We start from the raw sequence: 20,866 nt of genomic DNA on the forward strand, positions 1-20,866 counted from the left end.
AAAAAAAAAAAAGAAAGAGAAGAAAAGAAGAGGGAAGGTTGCAGGAAAGGGGAGAGGATGATGAAGGCTTAAATCAGCATTGGTTCTAGGGCCTGTTCCTTGCATTGCAGTCATTTTGTGAGGAGGGATGGTGAAACTGGAAGCTGTTTCTGCAATTGAGATGAGGAAAAGAGAACAAAGCAGGAGGAAGGTCCTTTAGATGACTAAATTGTAGGAGGCTCCTTGGAAAACTTGAAGTTCACTCAACGAAAATAATTAACACAGGAATGAAAATATAGAGTGAAAAATTTAAGCAAATAAAAACAGGGGGAGGAGAACTTAGCAAATGGGATTAAAATTTCAAGTCACTGAAGTACATCTGTTTTGGGCCGCTTAATTTGATGTGTTTGAAGTGATTGAAATTACAGAGGCTGAGGCCTCAGCACTTCCTGGAAATTAAAGTCCCTTGAACGCATAAAACAGAAACATGAAGTACAAGAATAATCTTGAGTTAATTCCCATTAGCCATAGGACATTATTGTCACCTTTACAGTAATGCTGATAGATGTCCCAGAGACTTGCACTTTTTTTTTAAAAGCTGACATACATTATATACTTATAATGCAAAACCGATTCATGCTATCTTTCTATTTTGCACATAAAAAAATGAAAAGAAAACTATGCTAAAAATGTCCAAACCACAGAATGTTTAATTGTTCCTCAGGACTGTGAAACCTAGTATCTTGTTTAGAGGAATGGATTTCTTCTTGAAAAAGATGCTCAGAAGCGTGGGTAATTTGGACATTGATATTAAAATACGAGTTTTCTACTTGCACAATAAAAAAAAATCCCATTTCATTCTCTTCATTTCTTATGTAACTTCTGTATGCCATGTTTGGCATGTCTGAACTCATTAACACATTATATTTTAGATAGTTCTAGGAATTTATTTGCTCACTATCTTAGATACAAGAAACTTTGAGTTCTTTTCCGGGATTCAGATTATTTGCTAGGTAATTGTGCTTAATAAGCCATTCTGGCCTCCTAATGGTACCCGGAATTGTACACTTCCACAGCTGCATATCAGTAAATACCAGAAATACAAGCAACCACTTCTCATTTAAAAGAAGCTGGTTGGGCTCTTCTTACTAAGATCTGGCACAGAGTTCTAAATCCTTAACCCTGGCTAGCTCTGCAAATGGCTGATGTCTCTCCAGAAGACACAACCTGTCCTCCATGTTTCTGTGGAGAGGAGGGGTCCACAGAAGTGGGTACAATATTTCAAGTTTTGTAAGAAAAAGAAGTTGAAATTCAAGCTGGGCTGTTTGGATCTTCTGATTTACTTATTTTCTTTGCTTCAGAAAATAAAAGCAAAATAGACTTTGCGCTTCTGATGCTTATGAAGCCAAAGTACTCAAGCACTTCAGCTGTTGATACAGCTGTTTTGTTTAACTTGGACTGTTCTTTGTCAAGTTCTGAATGTTCTTCAGTCCCAGCGCCTGGCATCCAAGGCATCTCATAATTAAATTCAGACACACACGGTGAATCTTCACCATACCAAGAGGAATGATGATAAAATTCCTTCTGGTGGAAGAAGTGTATACCCAAAAGGCAAGACTGAGTTGCCAGTCCTCTGACTGCGTTCCAGAAGCTCAGAAGGCAAATCACTGTTTGTCTTGTCCTACCAGAAAGTACAACCAAGGTGTGTGTAGGCACACCAGGAATCCACTGGGATGAGTAGAATAAAAGATGAGTTAGAATGAAAAGCAGTGGGGTCACCACCACTTGTTGCTTCTCTGTGTTTTGACAGAAACTGGGGAGAATTAGGTTAAGGGAGGATTTGTAGGAGCATAATGAGGAGATTCAGCCAGTAATTTGACAAAGTTTCTCTTTTATGTGAACGTTTAAGACACCTCTTGCAAATGAACTATGAAGCAAAGTACACTTCACTTGGAAATAGTATGAGAAATAAGAAGGCTAGAGAAAAGTTTGGAAGGGTTTCCTGAATGAAAAGTAGATTGCATTACTAGAAGAAGAGGGAGAGCTACTTCACACTCCCTCTTTTTGCCAAGTCTGCTGACTACAGAAAACTGTCCTGACATCATTCTGGGCAAATGTGTAAATGGACAAGATGAGTTCGCCAAGGGGGCAGAGAGAAGGAATACACAGTCTTTAAAATGTGAAAAGAAAGCCTGTAGCTGCATGGCCTATAATGTAAGGCTGTATTTTAGAAACAAGAGACAAAATGTTGGCAGTATTTGAAAATATGGCAGAGAAGTGATAAATGGAGAGTGGTGCTGGCTTACAAATTCTTGCAACTGAAAAGGAAGGTAAGAAAAGGAATGTGAAAATAACCACTTTCCTGCTATATTGAACTAACATCCATTTTCTATTGGCATTACGGTTTGTGGTTTTTGTTTAACTGCTGTAATTTTTCTGGCATAGACTCATGTCTTTCCTGAACGGCTACATGTCGGGTTCGTGAACAGCTATGAATACTGTATGTGATCTTTGTAGGACTGCTTCTCAAAGGGAAGCATATGTAGTGGTGTTACTCGTCTCTACACTTCTTGCCCTTCCTGGTGAGCTTTGGGCCTCAAAGTCGGTGTTAGCCAAATTTACAGAGAATTAATGGTTTATAAGGTATGAAGCTTGTAACGGTTTCCCTAAAATCAACTGAATAGAGATGAGCTATGCAAGTGTACTCACATCCTGAGGTAACATTACAGTTCTTTAGCTGTTTTGAGACAGTGTGGCTAGTTGGCCAAAGCAATGTAGATGGCTTGGAGCTGGCTGTAGCACCATCACAACACTGAGAAGACTAGGGAAATTAAGTCAATGCAGTTAAAAGGATTTTAGTCCATAAGCTATTGCTGTATATACTAGGATTACCTCAGATTTTGCCCTAATAAATACAATTACCCAAACTTACAGTTGTTTGGAGAGAAGAAATATGTAAGTGATAAGCTGAGTCCTATAAATAAAGAACAGAAGAAGCTAAGAAGTTTTTGAGTTTGGGGAAATATAGAAGGAAGCATAGCCAACTATAAATTTTCAGAAAGGGGCTCCCTCCTTCATCTGCCTCCCTGCCCTTAATTGTCCTAGCTATGTAAAGAGTCTTCGCAGAAATATGTTCTGTCTGGCTTCCAGGTTGCCAGGAGAGTTGCTTGAAATTTTTTTTAGGTAATGATTAATGAATAAATTAACATTTCTGAATAAAGCTTTGAGATTACCATCTTCTTAAAGAGTTGTTTCGTTGATTAAGTTGAAAATGCCTCCCTTTTTTCTCTTTTTCACGAATTGCATATAATTACAGCAAGATTTCTTTTCAGTAGTCATGTTGTACGTTGGCTTTTAAACCATATTTTTAATTGACTTGTAAAACTTAAGCTAATTCAAATTTAAATAGATATTTTAATTGTAAGATGTACTTTTTTTCTGCATTCATCAGTGCAAGCGCTGAAGTGGAGTGGCTCATTTGTATGCAATTTTCCCAAAAATGTAGTGGAAGAAAATGTTATATTTCGACCCGTATTGAAATGTAGGAAGTGTAGTAAGGTTTCTACATGTTTTACTCTGAACTTTATGAATTTTTTCTCCAGTTCACATGGAGAAAATCCTTCCTTGGAGTCCAAGGAACGCTTCACTTTGACACCTCAGCTGTTACTCAGGGTAGCTTTAGTCAAATGACATATCATAGCAAATGTAGCATGTGTTCTAGACTGAAATGTAAAGAAAAGATTTAGCCTTACAAAAGGCTAGACCTTTTTTTTTTTTTTTTTTTTTTTTTTTTAACCAAGGGTTAATCCAGTTCTTGCCAAAATGGAACACATTACCTCATTGCTTACAGTTGTAAATATTGGCAATTGTGCACAAATGTCTTCAATCAAACCCTCAACTTGCTTTAAGTGGTTGCAGACAAATGGTAATGTGGATGGGTGAGGCAGTGTCTTCCTTGAAACCAACTCGAGAGTGTGACCTATTTTCTGTTCTTTGAAGCTGGGGCATCCAGAGGTACTAAGGCAGCTTTGAAGTAAGAATACAGTTTACTTCATTGTAGCTTTCATATAAATATCTCTGCTGCAATGAAATGGCTTATTTGTTCCTCTACTTTTTGTTTTCTTTCACTCCCACACAGTATTTAGACCATATAAGAGATGGATAAATGTGACTTCCACTTAACATTGCTGCTATTAATAAAGTTGTGGTTGTCATTTTATCAAATGCACTGTATATTTGATGCCAATAAAGAACACTTATAGGGCTTTGGAAGACATTAGTGTGGTAAATGTATGCCTTTTGACTTGAAAATGGTAAATCACGAAATGTTTATTTAATGCATATGGCTTTCCTGAGCTGTTTGTTATAGAATGTAATGTATATGCAGTAGTACAGTCTCCTTTGCTAACATATCTGGAAAAGGATATCATCTGCCACAGAATAAAATACATCCCAGCTGTTAGCTGTCTTAACCTCTACAATGCTGCTACCAACAAACAAATCCTTTTGGGGCCTTTTGGTGAAAACAGCTTTTTCATGGTGTGTCTATTCAGGCCTTCATCTCTAGTAGGAGTGTGATTATTTTATACTGATTATTTTGTTAGTAGCTGCAATGCAGAGTGAGGAAAAGGAGTGCTTCATTCAAAACTACCTGCAGATTATACTCCAGTCCTAATACCAAAATGGATTCAAGGTTGTGATTTAGTGATTAATCCTATTTGAATGTGATTGAGTTGTATCAGAATAAATCCTATCAATTTCAATAAACTCAAATTATAGACTTCTGCTTTGAAATTGTGACTGCTCTGACTTGAGTTCTGTCATTATTTCCAAAATGCCTGTGGGTTTTTGTACCTTGCATCCATGTGGAGTGTGGATTTTTTTTTTTTTGATATCTAATCTTAGGGAAAGGAGAGCATTCATTTCAGTGTTGTTCTCGTTGAATAAACTCAAGTGTGAGTGTGTCAAACTTACTATTTAAAAAACAAAACTAAAAATAAACAAAAATTGTTCTTAAAGGTTACCAAATAGAAAAATCTTTAGTAAGCAATCTGGTTAATCAGCTCACCTGCTGGTTTGTGTTCTTTCAAACAATTTTGTGATGGTCTGAAAACATTTAGAAGTACAGTTGTGTTGCTCCAATATAGTAAATCAAGATGCAAGGTATTATAGGCTGTGTTGTTTCTGACAGTATTACTGCTCCAATTATCAATATATATTATCGGCAATGGGTTAGAACTTGTTTTTCTCTGAAGACACATGAATTTTAGATGCAAAATGTGATCATGAAGCTTTCTAGCTACCTCATCTCCTGTACCACATCTTCAACGCTCTTCTGTGCTGCAGTTAAATCATTGCTAAATGATAATCTAAAGATTCTTCATTTCATTACTTGCAGTCTTGAGCGAGTTTAATGAAGTTAGCTGAGGATGTTGGAGAAAGAGCACTGATACCCTCTTAATAAATTTGGGGGTAGTCTTGGTATACTTGTATGGCCTTCAGTTTACTCATTAAAGGTCAACAGGGACAGTGAAGACTTGGATTCAGACTTGCAGTGACTGGGGGGGGGTGGGGGGGGTGGAAGAGACAAGCTCTGTTGAGGCCTTTGAGACAGCATGCCAATTATTTGTGTTTTTTTTTTTATTATTATTATTATTTTCTGGGAAAATGATTTTTGGACTTTGGGGGACTTTTAGGCTATCTGGAGGCACAATTTCTAGCACCCATTGTTGCTAGGAACATCCTCTTGTAGTTGAGTTTATATGACCTCACACATCAGCATTGTCTGGACCTGTCACAGACTGTATATACATAGGCATAGAGTGCCTTGGATAACACTCGCGGCATCTGGATTTTGGCCTGTTTTGTGCAGTCACGTGTTAGATCATCTTTCTGCGAATCTCATGTGAGGAAATTCCTTGCTGCTGAAACTCTCTCTTAAGCTTGTTCTCAACATTGTCATCTTCATGGTTGTGGGACCTTTGGTTTGTTTGTTTTAAGCAGTGCTTATTATCTCTGAGCACTCTTCTGGTATAGCAAACGCGTAACACTCCACAAGTGGAAATCTCAGTCCCACTAAAAGAATTGGATGCTTCTTCTGTATAAACATTTTCTTTTTCAAGAAAGTTGCGTGCTGATTTCAAACCCACAACCTTTTCATTTTAAAAAACCTTTGTGTGCAAAGGATTTATACTTGATACTTTGTCCTGGACCTGCCATATTTTTGCCTGTTTATTCATGGGAAGCAGCATATCACGTAGGGTATTTCTTGTTCATCAGTCCAAGGGAAGAGGCTTTTTAGTAAATGCCAGTTAGCTTGTTTCCAGTAGCCAAATCTATTTGCAGTCATATTCATCTGGAAAATGTTACTGTATTGCTCAGAATTTTTATGGGAGGGAGGATCTGCCAAATGTCTCCCTGGTCACCCTGGGGTAATGTCATGCTGTTCTAGATGTTTATAAGCTCTTTCTGGGTAGCTGAACTCGCTTTTTTTGTACTTAATTGATTTTTATTTTTTCCCCTGTCAAACCTTGCTTGTACAAACTGTTTTTACCAACAGCTTCCACCTAGCAAGCTGGGTGGAACTAGCCCCCTGTCTGTCCAGAGCCCTATCTGGTATCAGAGTAGTGAAAGGAAAGGAGCACAACTTGGCTGAAGTGCATAGAACGAGAAACAAAGGCAGAAGCAGTCAAACTCTAGGCAATTCTTGTTTGCAGGTAACTGTGAATGAATGTGTCCTCACTTTTAAGTATGCTGCATGCTGATTATTGGGGGAACAGAGATTTACTGAGGTGGTTTGGTCAAAAATCAGCAGTTAATTCCAGTTGCAAGAGAATTTTAACCTTGATTTGAGGAGCATGCTGCCTTCAGATGATGTGAATGTTGCAAAGATTAGAAATGAGGTGAAATCAACATCTTAATTTTAGCTCTCAGGGTTTCTCATGACTTAACACTTACATCAAGGATAGATAGGTTTGGCAAACATCTGCATGGACAATCTTTTTAAGCAGAAAACCCCTTTGCACTTTCTCAGTTCTGCCAGTCTTCTGTGAAGTAGCAGCCTTTCTGTGGTTTGTAAACTAGCTGTGAAGAGGTAGCCAAGTTGTGTGCGTGTAATATATACGTACGCTACAGCTTTCTTTCCCTTAGAAAACTGAACAAATGTCTGAAAGAGCAAGATCTGAGCCAAACAGGACAAAGGAAGAATTTAGGGAAAAATTGCATAATGCACGGCTAGCTGAGGAGGTTGCAGGCAAGGTACCTACCCACTGGGGAGATGGGCAGGGGAGGCAGTAGCTGAGGGTTGCCCAATTTCAGATGCTTGGTTCCAGTCGGAAATACCTGTCACTAGACAGCTGGTGACTGAAGGATGGGGTGAGAGGGGAAAGCTGTGATCAGAGTCAGACTTCAGCTTGTGTGCTTCTCCTCAGTAAATTAGCTTTCTATTCCTAATCATTGCTAAAACAAGAAGTTACGTGTAAGTTGAACTGATTTTGAACTTACAGTATTGCGAAACCTCAAGTGAGGTGTTTTTTTTCCCCCACCCTTTCCATTTGCTTTAGAGAAAAAAATTGTATGCTGTTGGAGGTGAGTTACTTTGCCTTCTGTATTGCAAAAGTGTGACGTATGTTTTCGGCACAAGCTTTAGTTTGAAAAATTATTTGGGGCGGTCAGAAGAGACCTCAGTGAAAAGGCAAAGAAGCTATTCATAGTACATGAGTTAACTGTCAGCAAATAAAGAATTGAATATGTAAGAAGGAAAAACAAATGCTAGTAAAAAAAAAAGTTTTATGGAGTTATAATTGGGAAGCAGAGAGACACATATGGCCAAAAGATCTTGTTTTTCAGTCTTCTCTGTAAACTTTACTGAACAGTCCTAGAAACCAAACTAATCCTAGATGGTCTTTTTGCTGTTTTATAGATTTTCTTTGCTTAGAAACTATAATGAGACCTAGTGACTTCAGCACACAGATTTTAAGTTTCTAAAGTCTATTCACGTTCCATTTTTTGTGACTGACAGATCTGGGAAAGAATACCAGTAGTATGGTGAGTCACGCTGTCCTTTCCTTCAGTCCTACATGTTGGTCCCAATCACCTTTCCGACAGAAGGTGATACAGCAAGCTGCTTGTATGGTTTCACCATTACTATTTAGTCCATTGAAAGTGTTTGTCCTTTAAGAAAACTAATGGGAATATTTTTCCCTAAGCTTGGACTGTTTCAAAGATGCTTTGTTCAGATTACTTGCTGCTTTGGAAACTGGAAGTGTCAGCAAATATTTTGTTATTAAATGATGACTCTCTTCAGTTTTTTTTTAAAGGTGGATGTTAGAAAAACAGATGACTAAAACTGATCTGCACTGAATGCAAGGCCACTGTGTGTGCTGACTGGGGGGGAAGTGTACTTGCTGGCTTGCTAAATTGAGATAATACTTTGGATGTTGACGGACAGAAAAACAATTAGAGCTGTCAGATTCTTTGCTGACGTGTGTATTGTCACATGGGGAGATGGCTTGTTTGGTGCCAGTAAATTTGAACTGTTCAACTTTCAGCAAGATATTAAGTTAATTAATAAAGTTCCTTACAGTTGGGCATGGAATGTGAGGTCTGTTTATTTGTGAAGACAGCTTCTCCAGGAATAAACAATGGAGGTCACTGATGGGGCCTCTTATGTGTTTTCTCAGTCAGTGCTGGATTGCAGGATAATGAAATACTTTCTCCTGCTAGTTTATTGGTGCGTTAAAATGGCCTGACTTACCTGACTGAAGAGTTTCTGTATTTGTATACTTTTCAAACTTGTGTGGATAGTCATTTTCTTTGAAGTATGTCATGTTACATGGGAAAATGTTTGTTTAAACTATTGACCTCTTTGGGTTTTCGGGTGCTCACTAATGTCTCAAAGGAATAAACTTCTGTATACACTGGTGTTCTCAAAAGCGATCATTTTTCCATTTATTAATTATGCAAGCTTATTATTAATATTATTAATAATTATTAAATAATTATTAATTATTTGAAATCAAGCTTTACTTGTACATTTGGATTTAGATTTCTTTTGTTTTCTAAAAAAGGATACTTCTGCACAGGGATTTTGGTGTGCATACTCACTTTACAGCAGGATCATTTAGTGCTTCTCCACTAAATCTTGTCCTGCTGATGTGGTTTGACTGCTCTGCCCCTTGCAGTGTTTGAGGTGTGCTGCTGCTGAATGTCACAAGTTGTCAGATGAAGATCAAGAGGTCTTTTGGGCTATGCATCGATACTTGTCAGTCGCTGAATGGAGTACATGTAGATGGCTGCAGAAGGGAAACAACCTTTCTGTTGTAGCTTGAGGGTTATGCTAGCACATCTTTTTCATGCAGAAAGAGATGTTGACTTCATTAGGAGAAAGCAGTTCTGATTAGGCTGTAAAATGAACTGTATTAAATTTTTCCCTCCAGGTGCAGTTCTGTTTAGTCTATCATCATCAGATTACCTTTTTTTTTGTGTAACCCTACCCAGCTTGTCTTTACTAATCTTCTCTAATTTTCAGATTTCTTTTACTGTGTTTCTGTGTTGTTCATTTCTCTGGAATTTAACTCTTCAAAAATATTTTCTTTAGCTTTATAATTTTACATGTATTGGATTACCTGATTGCATGAACTTCCTTTACTGTATTATCATGCCTTATTTTCCCCTATCTGCTTAAATAATGCAAGCATCTCATTAGTTTTTTAAAAGGAAAAAAAATTTTTTTGGTGGTTTTGTTTGTTTTTAGATAGACCGTTATACTTGGAGTTTTTATTTCAAAATTTTTGAAGTTCAGCATTTGAGCGGTTCCAGCTAGAAACTAACTTTTGTGACCTGTAATCCAGGTGGATCTGTTTAATCAGAACAAAAGTAGCTCCTAGTTGAGCTGAGCCTGGAACAAAACTTCCAGGGATCAAATCAGCAATTATCTAGATGTTATCATTAGACAAAACTTGAGTGTTTTAACATAATGAATATGTTCATGTTTCTGGAAATAAAAATAAATAAATAATAATAAAAATAAAAAAAGAAGAGAGCAAATGGTTGATTGCTAGTTTGTAACTTAGTTCCGTAGATATAACTTTTTTTTTTGTGCACAGACGTTTGATTGAGTGCAGAAAGATTTTTGGAATCGTGACATTTTTTGTCTCTCAAAAAAAAAAAAAAAAAAAGGCAGCACTGACTATTTTTTTCCATTTGCAAACATTGGGAATTTTCTTCTAAGTGAGATTGTGAGCTAATTCACTATATTAATTGGTACAGCTTCAGCATTATTTCACTGAAGGCAGTAGAACCATACTCAAAAGCAAGAATTGGATAGACTATGTTGCATAACTTACTTTTCGGTTTAGTGTCATTGCAGTGCATGTGGAAAAGCCCAGGGTAACGTTTAAGCCAAAGTCTAATTTACAGAATCAGCACAATGTTGGCAAGCACGGAAGTACCTCCACAGCATTTTCCCAATGTCCCTCCTTGCTCTAGAGAGAAAGAAACGATCTTTCTGCTTTCTTTCCTTTCTGGGTTTTCTAGCATTTTCTACATGGTACTAGGAACCCTCAACTACTTCTGTATGGAGAGCAAGGTGGGACACTCAAGGATGGCTGTAATCAAAGATGTTGTTTTGCTGTACCTGATAGGAATTACTGACCTGACATGTCTCTAACTATTCCCTTGAGACATCCAGGCAATATGTAACGGAAGGAGGGCACTTCTTACTGGAAACTTATGGATTTACCTTGGAGTTGTTTATTTGATGCTATTTCTGTTGGTGCTCTTTTTGTCATAACTTATAATACATTAGGAAATAAACTGTAATGAAACTTCTGGTGAGTCTAAAAGAACAGAATATGTAGAGATTGCCAAAGCAAGAGATAATGGTTTCCTGCTATTAAGTTAAAGAAATGAGACCATGTACCTCTTCTACCCAATAGATGCTGAGCTGAATTTATACACTTTTTAAATTGGTAATCCCTGTCTATAAACACCAGGACTTTTTTTTTCTCTTTTAGCTTCTGAGAGAAGACTTGCATTATCTCTTGTGTAGCTGCAAGTATGACTTGACTGGGTTGCATTCATGGCTCTTGGATGATCTGGTGAACCATGGAGCTCAAGGTATGGGTGGATGGAGTCCAGAGAATTGTGTGTGGGGTCACCGAAGTCACAACATGCCAGGAAGTTGTAATAGCCCTTGCTCAAGCTATTGGTAAGTAACTGTCAGCTGGATGCCTTGGGTTTGGGGTGAAGCTAAACCAAGGGGTGGTGGGGTTGTACTGAGTCTCAGAAGAGCATGAACATATAAAGCACAATGAAATAACCTTGTAGTGTCTTAGAAGGCAAAGTAAACTTGCTGTCCTTGGGTTTTCTTAACCTGCTAGAGAGAAGTTTAAAATAAAAATAATAATAATTAAAAAAAAAAAAAAAAGAAAGTTGTAAACTTTCAGTAAGAATTTGTTCTCTGAATAATTATATGCTGCTGTTTGTCATTGTAAATACAGTCTGGAGTAAAGAAAGTGCTGAACTGTCGATGTTTTGAATACCAAGGATACATAAAAGCCATGCAAAACAGTTGATTGGTTTTCACAAGCTAGTGATGTTAATTGAAATTATACACATTGAAAGAATATGTAGCTGTATTGGATATAGTATAGATCATTAAAATATATCTTTCAGGTTCCTTTTTCGTCCTGCACTCCACATAACTTGATACTAATGAAAGGATAACTTGAAGTTTGTTCAGTTTTAGCTATTTGCTGAACAGTTTATAAAACAAAATCAACAACGCCAAACCAATCATCTTTGAAGCTCCAGAGCAATAAAGAAGAGTCTTGTTAGTGCTGTCTTCAGTCTTCTCAGGTCTTTCTCTGTGGTTGAGAGTATCTCTCTAAAATCTCGCATCCAGTGGAAAACTGTAAAGTGTGCTTTTACTGTTCGTATTAGTTGCAGATTTTCACTTATTCCTAATCAGTTTGTGAATTGCTTTCTTCCATATCTCATTTTCTGCCTGTAGATTTTTAAAGATAGTTATGCTAGGATGATGATTTCCTAGTGCTATAAAAAGCATCACATATATTAAAAAAAAAAAAGTGCTTGTGGTAGCCTTTTCTGTTCTTTACCTTACTTACAGTATCTCTTTCATCCTTTTTCATCCTGTTTCCTTTTCCTCTTACCCAGAAAACAAAAATGTCAGGATCCCAATTCTAGACAATACTCTTATCTTCTTCCGTGTGATTTCTTTTCTGTCTTTTTTTTTTCCTGCCCTCAGTTATTGGCTTGAATTCTGAAAACACTCTGTCAGTCTTGGAAACGCACACAGTTTTTGTCATTTGAGCAGACTTCCTTTTCTATAACACATCACCAGTTCACTTGGGGCATGCGACTCTGTTTCCATGTGGAGATAAATTTCAATTGCAAGCAGAGCCAAATTAAGATAATTCCAGGTCATATAACTTTGGAAAATCTTTTCTTAGGCAAATATCCTCTCTAGAAAACACCTAGAGTAACCATATTCCAGCTTCTCAGTGGGGCTGCTTGGACAATATTAAACACCCATATAAATTATATGTCTTTGGCAGATAGGGTTTTCCCAACCCTCCTATCAGGCCATTTATCAGAAAAGCAACCATATGTCTGCTTCTTTGATTTGGCTTGTATGTACCAGTTTACCAGGAATAACTGTCACTCAAATTTGAATGGGAAGCTATTAAAATGTATTCGTTTAGCTCCCACCTGACATTTGGTGGTGGAAAGTAGCCAGTCTAAGTTGGCTTTCTCCTTGGTTGGCTCTGATCTTATTTTCCGCTTCTCAGTCTGGCTCCTTCAGCAGTCACATAGTTTAGCAGGACTCAGTGTTATTTTGTCTGCCTGTTAGTCTGTCTGCAAAGTTATTCTGATGCTCCTGTTGTTTTATTTTTCTTACGATATATTGTTAAGTTCTTGACTTAAACAATGCAATCCCTGACCTCCCAACAGTACAACCTTCACTGAACCTGCAATATGAACTGCAATAGATAATATTGTTTGTGTTGAAGTGCAGCAGCAGGAATATCTGCAAATTAACTTATTTTACAGCTACATCTGCTGAAGAATGCACAAGCCAAAGATACTTGTCAGTACCTTTTGAAGACATCTGCAGCTCATTAAGCCTCTCATGGACAAACTAAAGCTGCCTCTGTTCTAGAGATTAAAAAAAAAAAATAAAGCTGTACAATTTATTAAAAAATAGGAAAAATAAAATTAAAAAATAAATAAATAGAATGGGTTCTGCTAGAAAGATATTTCTGGAGATCATCTGATTCAGGCCCCCTGCTCAAAGCAGGGTCACCTAGAGCAGGTTGCTCAGGACCATGTTCAGTCAGGTTTTGAGTATGGCCAAGGATGGAGAATCAACAACCTGTCTGGGGAACCTGTGTCAGGGTTTGGTCACACTGGTCACACTCACAGTTAAGAAGTGGTGTGTTTTGTTTTGTTTTGTTTTTTTCCTTCGTGCTTTGTTCTGCTACTTGATCAAATACATTTCTCCTGATCTCCCACTGTAGGGGAAGACCCCCCCCCAAAAAAAAAAGTTTTAATCTCTTTCCGTTCCAGCTCTTCTCTGATATCATGGGAAGTCAGTAGTAACCTACATCTTAACCAAACGAAAGCAGCAAGTCCAGCAAGTCATGTTAGGCTATACACTTTTGTATAAGATTCTGCCCTGTAGCCAAAGTATAGCCTAATCCCTTGGCATTGAATAGGAGTTCTGTCACTTAACTTGCCTATGTAATGCTCTTTGACCCATTACTTACAAATTAGTTTCTGTCACTAGTGCTCTTTCAGTGGAAATGTCTGCATGGCTCTTCCTTTGAGGCTGTACTCCTGATGGATATCATTTGTGTTTCTTCTTCTTGCATGATGATCTCCTTCCCCTTTTGCCTTTCTCTTTATCATTGAGGAATAGCAAATGATTGTACTCCCAGTTTCTGTACAAATTAGTTTTTCAGTTTTCGTTATGCTTGAAGCTAAAGGTTAAATCTCAAATAAACCTAATTTTTGTAAATAAATAAATAAATAAATAAAAAATAATAGAATTATCTTCTTTGGTGATTCCAGCAAAGCCGATTAAAAAAAAACAAGCAACACAAACAAACAAAAACACACACATATATTTTAACAAATGAGGAAGAGAATAATAGTAATCAGACATAATTTTGGATAATGTTCTGTGTCTCAGAGAGACAGTCTCCAGAAATGCCTTAGCTGGAGGGAGGGTCCCTGGAATTTTGTTCAATTAAGTCATAAAACTATCAGGTTACAAGTTTGCAGAGAGTGAATTCTCCTCCCACTGGTATCTTGAAGAATACTTGATATTACCTTTAATGAGTTTTATTCAGGGACACTTTTTTTTTTTAATTCAAGCTGCTTGCAGATTATGAAGTAAGATGAAAATTGACCTTAAATACAAGAAAAGGTTGTTTTGTCATCAAAAACTAAGGCTTCAACACTTCAACATAATGCAAGAGTGTACCACAGTGCACAGATTAAATGGAAAACTGTGGGTCTTGTTTTAAAAATACTTTTGTCAGGAGAGATTTTTTTTTAAATCGCATCCATCGCTGTCTATTTTAAAATGTATATTTGACAGCAAATTCTGCCTGTTTTTCTGCTTTCACTAGCTCTTCAGTGCATTCAGTGAAAATTGTGCCAAAACAGCTTCATATAAATTTTGCTTGCTTGTTTAAATTTCTCCTCTTAAATTGGTCCACTGAAAAAGATATGTGAAAAAGTTACTGATTTTTTTCACCTGCATGTGTGAAGAGATGGTTGGTGAATCCACTCAGTGCTTCACAAAGTTGTATACAAACTTACAGCCTGATGTGTATGGGCATGGTGGCTCCTCTCAAAATACTAAAATACTGGGGGGGGGGGGGGGGGGGGGGGGGAACAGGCTGCATGCTGAAGATTGTGAGCTACTTGTGTTGGAAGTTAGTGTAGACAGATGTAGTTTAACAACAGTATTTTATTTTTTTTTTTAAGCAACCTTTTCCTATCTGTTTTCCATTCAGATCTTAAAAATAAATATTCTTTCAAGGGAATATGATGATGAATGGAGCAGCCACAAACACACTTGTCCTGTTTCTTCAGAAGTGGTGGTCTTCCAGTTCTAGCCCCATGAAGATTTTTACTGCATTTCTTGTGATTTCCTTCCCTTCTGGAGACTGGAGTGTGTCTTCTGTACCCCTAATGACATGTTTGGTTCCTAGAAAATGAATATTGTAGTCTACAGAAGTGAATCTTGAATTTCAAACCAAAGTGGATTTTGGTTTGCCTTGCTGAACAGCAGTACAGCTGTCTCTCTTCAAAATTAAGCAAATGCAGCTGTCAACTTTTTGTTGTTGTTGTAGTTGAGTATTCTTCCTGAAGATGAATTGGATGCATTTATGAAAATAAAGCAAAGACTTATTCATGCTGTTTTAAATATGCATTACAGCATTGTAAGGCTCAGCCAGAGCTCTATCTGGAAAAATCATGCCACTTCAGTGTTGTCTCTTTTTATGTTCACCCCTTCTCCAAACAATTTCTGCTAAAGCAAGTGCCAGAGCTCGCTGTCAAAGACTGAGTAAAAAGAATCTGAGGTTGAATTGAATCATAGCAGTGAGTTTGAGGGGGGTTAGAAAAAGGGAATAGTATTTGTTGTGTACAAACTAAAGTTTTCAAACATTGGATTAATCATGTAGCGTACTGCTGAGAATCACCTAAAACCTGTGTAACTTTTCACCCCAGCTTTTCATTTTCTACTGGTTTAAGTAGCAATGTTGATAGAGATGATAGAAAGCACAAGAGAGCAGTGTGTGGTGGTGGTCCCAAAGCGTGCTCATGTGAACTTCATGGTTTTCTAGTTACAGGGTGGTTGGGTGGGGTGATTTGTTGCCACCTTTGCTGATGTGGTCTGTTTAGTGTAGCAGTGGCACGTGCAGCAAAGACCTGGGCTGGTTTATCAGCTTGCTACATCTTGCTGTCTGACCTGGGCCAAACTGCCTCCCCATCTTTGCTCTGCATTGCTTTGCATATTTAGGAAATCGGTATAACATAAGTGCATTATGTTATCTAGACTGCATTATTATGCAGTCTAGGAGGTTTCTGGAGAGCGTGGAAGATAGCTTCCTGACGCAGCTGGTTAGTGAACCTACCAGGGGTGGTGCCCCGCTAGACCTTCTCTTCACAAACAGAGAAGGACTGGTGGAGGACGTGATCGTCGGGAGCTGTCTTGGGCAGAGTGACCACGCAATGGTGGAGTTCACTATTCTTGGCGAGGCCAGGAAGGGGACCAGTAAAACCGCTGTATTGGACTTTCGAAGGGCTGACTTTGAGCTGCTCAGGACACTGGTTGGTGGAGTCCCTTGGGAGGTGGTTCTGAAGGGCAGAGGGGTCCAGGAAGGCTGGGCGCTCTTCAAGAGGGAAGTCTTAATGGCGCAGGAACGGTCTGTCCCCACGTGCCCAAAGACGAGCTGGCGGGGAAGAAGACCGGCCTGGCTCAACAGAGAATTGTGGCTTGATCTTAGGAGAAAAAAGAGGGTTTATAATCTTTGGAAAAGTGGGCGGGCCACTAAGGAGGACTTTAAAGAAGTAGCGAGGCTGTGCAAGGACAAAATTAGGAAGGCCAAAGCTCATCTGGAGCTCAATCTGGCTACTGCCGTTAAAGATAACAAAAAACGTTTCTATAAATACATCAACACAAAAAGGAGGACTAAGGAGAATCTCCATCCTTTACTGGATGCGGGGGGAAACTTAGTTACAAGAGATGAGGAAAAGGCGGAGGTGCTCAATGCCTTCTTTGCCTCAGTCTTTAGCGGCAATACCGGATGTTCTCTGGATACTCAGTACCCTGAGCTGGTGGAAGGGGATGGGGAACAGGATGTGGCCCTCATTATCCATGAAGAACTGGTTGGTGACCTGCTACGGCACTTAGATGTGCACAAGTCGATGGGGCCGGATGGGATCCACCCAAGGGTACTGAGGGAACTGGCAGAGGAGCTGGCCAAGCCACTTTCCATCATTTATCAACAGTCCTGGCTATCAGGGGAGGTTCCAATCGACTGGCGGCTAGCAAACGTGACGCCCATCTACAAGAAGGGCCGGAGGGCAGACCCGGGAAACTACAGGCCTGTCAGTTTGACCTCAGTGCCAGGAAAGCTCATGGAGCAGATCCTCCTGAGAGTCATCATGCAGCAATTGCAGGGGAAGCAGGCGATCAGGCCCAGTCAGCATGGCTTTATGAAAGGCAGGTCATGCCTGACGAACCTGATCTCCTTCTATGACAGAGTGACGCGCTGGGTAGATGAGGGAAAGGCTGTGGATGTGGTCTACCTTGACTTCAGTAAGGCTTTTGACACCGTCTCCCACAGCATTCTCCTCAAGAAACTGGCTGCTCTTGGCTTGGACTGGCGCACGCTTCGCTGGGTTAGAAACTGGCTGGATAGCCGGGCCCAAAGAGTCGTGGTGAATGGAGCCAAGTCCAGTTGGAGGCCAGTCACTAGTGGCGTCCCCCAGGGCTCGGTGCTGGGGCCGGTCCTCTTTAATATCTTCATTGATGATCTGGACGAGGGCATTGAGTGCACCCTCAGTAAGTTCGCAGATGACACCAAGTTAGGTGAGTGTGTCGATCTGCTCGAGGGTAGGAAAGCTCTGCAGGAGGATCTGGATAGGCTGCACCGATGGGCTGAGGTCAACTGCATGAAGTTCAACAAAGCCAAGTGCCGGGTCCTGCACCTGGGGCGCAATAACCCCAAGTAGAGCTACAGACTGGGAGAGGAATGGTTGGAGAGCTGCCAGGCAGAGAAGGACCTGGGAGTGATGGTGGATAGTCAGCTGAATATGAGCCAGCAGTGTGCTCAGGTGGCCAAGAAGGCCAACGGCATCCTGGCTTGTATCAGGAACAGTGTGACCAGCAGGGCGAGGGAGGTGATCGTCCCCCTGTACTCAGCTCTGGTGAGGCCGCACCTCGAGTACTGTGTTCAGTTTTGGGCCCCTCGCTACAAGAAGGACATCGAGGTGCTTGAGCGGGTGCAGAGAAGGGCGACGAAGCTGGTGAGGGGCCTGGAGACCAAGTCCTACGAGGAGCGGCTGAGGGAGCTGGGGTTGTTCAGCCTGGAGAAGAGGAGGCTCAGGGGTGACCTTATCGCTCTTTTTAGGTACCTCAAGGGAGGCTGTAGCGAGGTGGGGGTTGGCCTGTTCTCCCACGTGCCTGGTGACAGGACGAGGGGGAATGGGCTTAAGTTGAGCCAGGGGAGTTTTAGGTTAGATGTTAGGAAGAATTTCTTCACTGAAAGGGTTGTTAGACATTGGAACAGGCTGCCCAGGGAAGTGGTGGAGTCACCATCCCTGGAAGTCTTCAAAAGACGTTTAGATGTAGAGCTTAGGGATATGGTTTAGTGGAGGGCTGTTAGCGTTAGGTTGGAGGTTGGACTCGATGACCTTGAGGTCTCTTCCAACCTAGAAATTCTGTGATTCTGTGATTACTGTGAGGTGCTTAGATGAAAGGCAGCTAGATGGATGAGATGACTTCAAGTGCTTTGTCTTGTCAGATTGCAATCAATTATTGTATACCCCATGTAAGAGAAAGGTTAACAGTAATAAACCAAGGCTTCAGGCCTGATTAAGGCAAACAAATGCATTGCAAGCACAGCTAGTCGTACTGAACCAAGTAGACTGCCTCACTGTCATTATGTATGAAATATATTTTATATATTTCTGTGGGCATGTTTTACTAGGACTTTGACCCCCACTCTGATTTTCCTTGTTTTCTATGGTATGGATACATGCGTATGCAAAATATGGCATGAGTTAAGAAACCTGAGTAACACAAACTCTGTAACCTCTGTTTTAAAGACTTTTTTTTTTTTTTTTTTTAATATTTCTAATTATTCTTGTGTACTTAATGAGTTTTGAGGTAGCTGGAATGATTTTTTTTAAATTTGCTATGGATGTTAAGTATCACATAGTGCATGAAATGTGAGCTTCATATTTTACAGATACTGAGCTCAAATCATACTGGGTTTATTAAAATAGCCACCAATTACTTTTCCATTAGAGCCATTAAAGATTCAGGAGTTGATGATGTTGTCCCTTGGTAAGGCAGAGCATTTTCTCTGAAGTGTTTCATATGTTAAGAGTGCCTGCAAAATTTTCCCCATGTACAATTCTTTTTTTTTATTGCTTTGTTCAGGAAGACAGCATCCTGCCTGGGGCTGTGGGAAGCCAAGAAGGCCCAGACTGGGGAGAGGGTGTGTTCATCAGTGCCTCCCAGAGCTCTGGTCAGAAGAGGGGAAGCTGGAAGTGCAGCTGTGTGGCCTCTGGTGACAGAGGCCTGCTCTTGCCCACTCAGGCCCATTCCGTAGGGAAGGAGAGGTCCCTCCCCATGGGGAATGAGTGCTTGTCTCCCTACCCTTCCCAGAAGTAATCTGAGACCAGAGCAAAGCCTCACCTGCCTGTACTGACTCAGTGCTGTAGGTCCTAGCCATGAAGCAGAAAAGACAATTAAAGAAAAGATGAGCCTTTGTGCTTGAAATAACCTCATTATTAAAATTATTGAAATAACCTCATATGGCCTGACTAGAACGGTAATTCAAAGAGCTCTGTTTTTACACGGTATATTGTGCTACCTGCATGCAGTGATGCGCCTGTCCCTGAAATGCTTTTTGTGTAAAGGTTCATGCCCCTTTGGGAAGGGGTGAAGGGATGATTCATTCCTGTACTGAAAAGCAGTATTGAAGACCTCTCAAGTTAGAATCCTTCCAAAAGTGTTGCATGAGAAACATTGCTGCTACTAGTTTCCTTTGAATTCATTTTTCATTTTTGACAGCAGAAATAGTCGTTCATGTGTTCTTTTTCAGCTGCAAATATTAAAGCAGATGGAGAAGCTTAAAGTGAATAATAGTTGTGTGTCCTACTATATTCATGGAGTGTAATTAAGAAGTCCATCCCTTGAGAGTCTAAAAAGAAATGCTCTATTATATTGTTCTTGTGTTTCAATATTTTAATCACCGTTCATTGTAATGAAATCAGTGTTTAAATTACCAAATTAGGTCAATCTCAAACTAAGACTACCTCAGTCAGGCACATGACATGGGCATTGAAATCTGTGGTGTCTGGCTGTGCAGAGAAGCAGAGGTTAGTACAGGATACTGGTTGTAGTGAGCTCTTTAATGGCTCAAGTGATACCCGATAGCATTAGAAAGAGCTGAGTTCAAAACAGTGTACCCAGACTCACTGCAGGCTGTCAGAGTTCTGGAGTCCATATTTCCTTTTTTGATCTATTTCTCCCTTTTAAAATAAAAGATTGTTTTGAAGACATTCCGTTATTAATAGAGCCTGTGATAAGTTTTCATGCCAAGGTAGCTTTAGGTATAAACTTAACCTGTTAACCTTGACACTGACCCTTCCTGCAGATGCAAGGTGCTTTATGTATGTAAATATATACATACTTTGTTATAGTTTGTAATCCATTGTTTTGCAAAACAGACATGAATTCTTGATGACTGTTTTGAGATGGCAATGTTACGTGGTCCATGTCAGGTTCAGCAGACCAGCACAGAATATTAATGAGAACTAGTTGGGCAGTGAATGGGATGTAGAGGCTCTCTGCTTCTCTCCAGTCCCTGAATCATTGTTTTCTGAGGAGGAAAGCATAGAATACAGCACTGATGGTGCTTGGTTTGCGCTGACTGGATTGTTTTCTCTACCATTCTCATTGGTATGGCATTTTGGTAAAGTATTAAAAAAAAATAATAAAAAATCATCTAATGTGTTTTAATAGTATACATTCTAAAAAAGTTTGTTTTCAGGCGTTGTGAGGGATCCACTAACAAGGCATGTACCTGCTGTGAACGTTGGTACAATAAAGCTG

The 20,866-nt window shown here is 39.6% G+C and overlaps 1 protein-coding gene across 2 annotated transcripts in view; it reads left to right on the plus strand.

The window, feature by feature from the left end:
- RASSF8 (Ras association domain family member 8) overlaps window positions 1-20,866 on the plus strand; it is a 92,564-nt gene that overhangs the window by 58,054 nt on the left and 13,644 nt on the right. For both annotated transcript variants that reach the window (XM_084298225.1, XM_084298226.1), the window contains one exon: window positions 10,995-11,188. In XM_084298225.1, coding sequence (XP_084154351.1) covers window positions 11,086-11,188 — 103 coding nt within the window. In that variant the 5' untranslated portion in view covers window positions 10,995-11,085. The remainder of the gene's footprint in view (window positions 1-10,994; window positions 11,189-20,866) is intronic.

The sequence above is a fragment of the Netta rufina genome (genome assembly GCF_964035555.1).
Source record: "Netta rufina genome assembly, chromosome: 1".
NCBI classification, from domain to species: domain Eukaryota; kingdom Metazoa; phylum Chordata; class Aves; order Anseriformes; family Anatidae; genus Netta; species Netta rufina.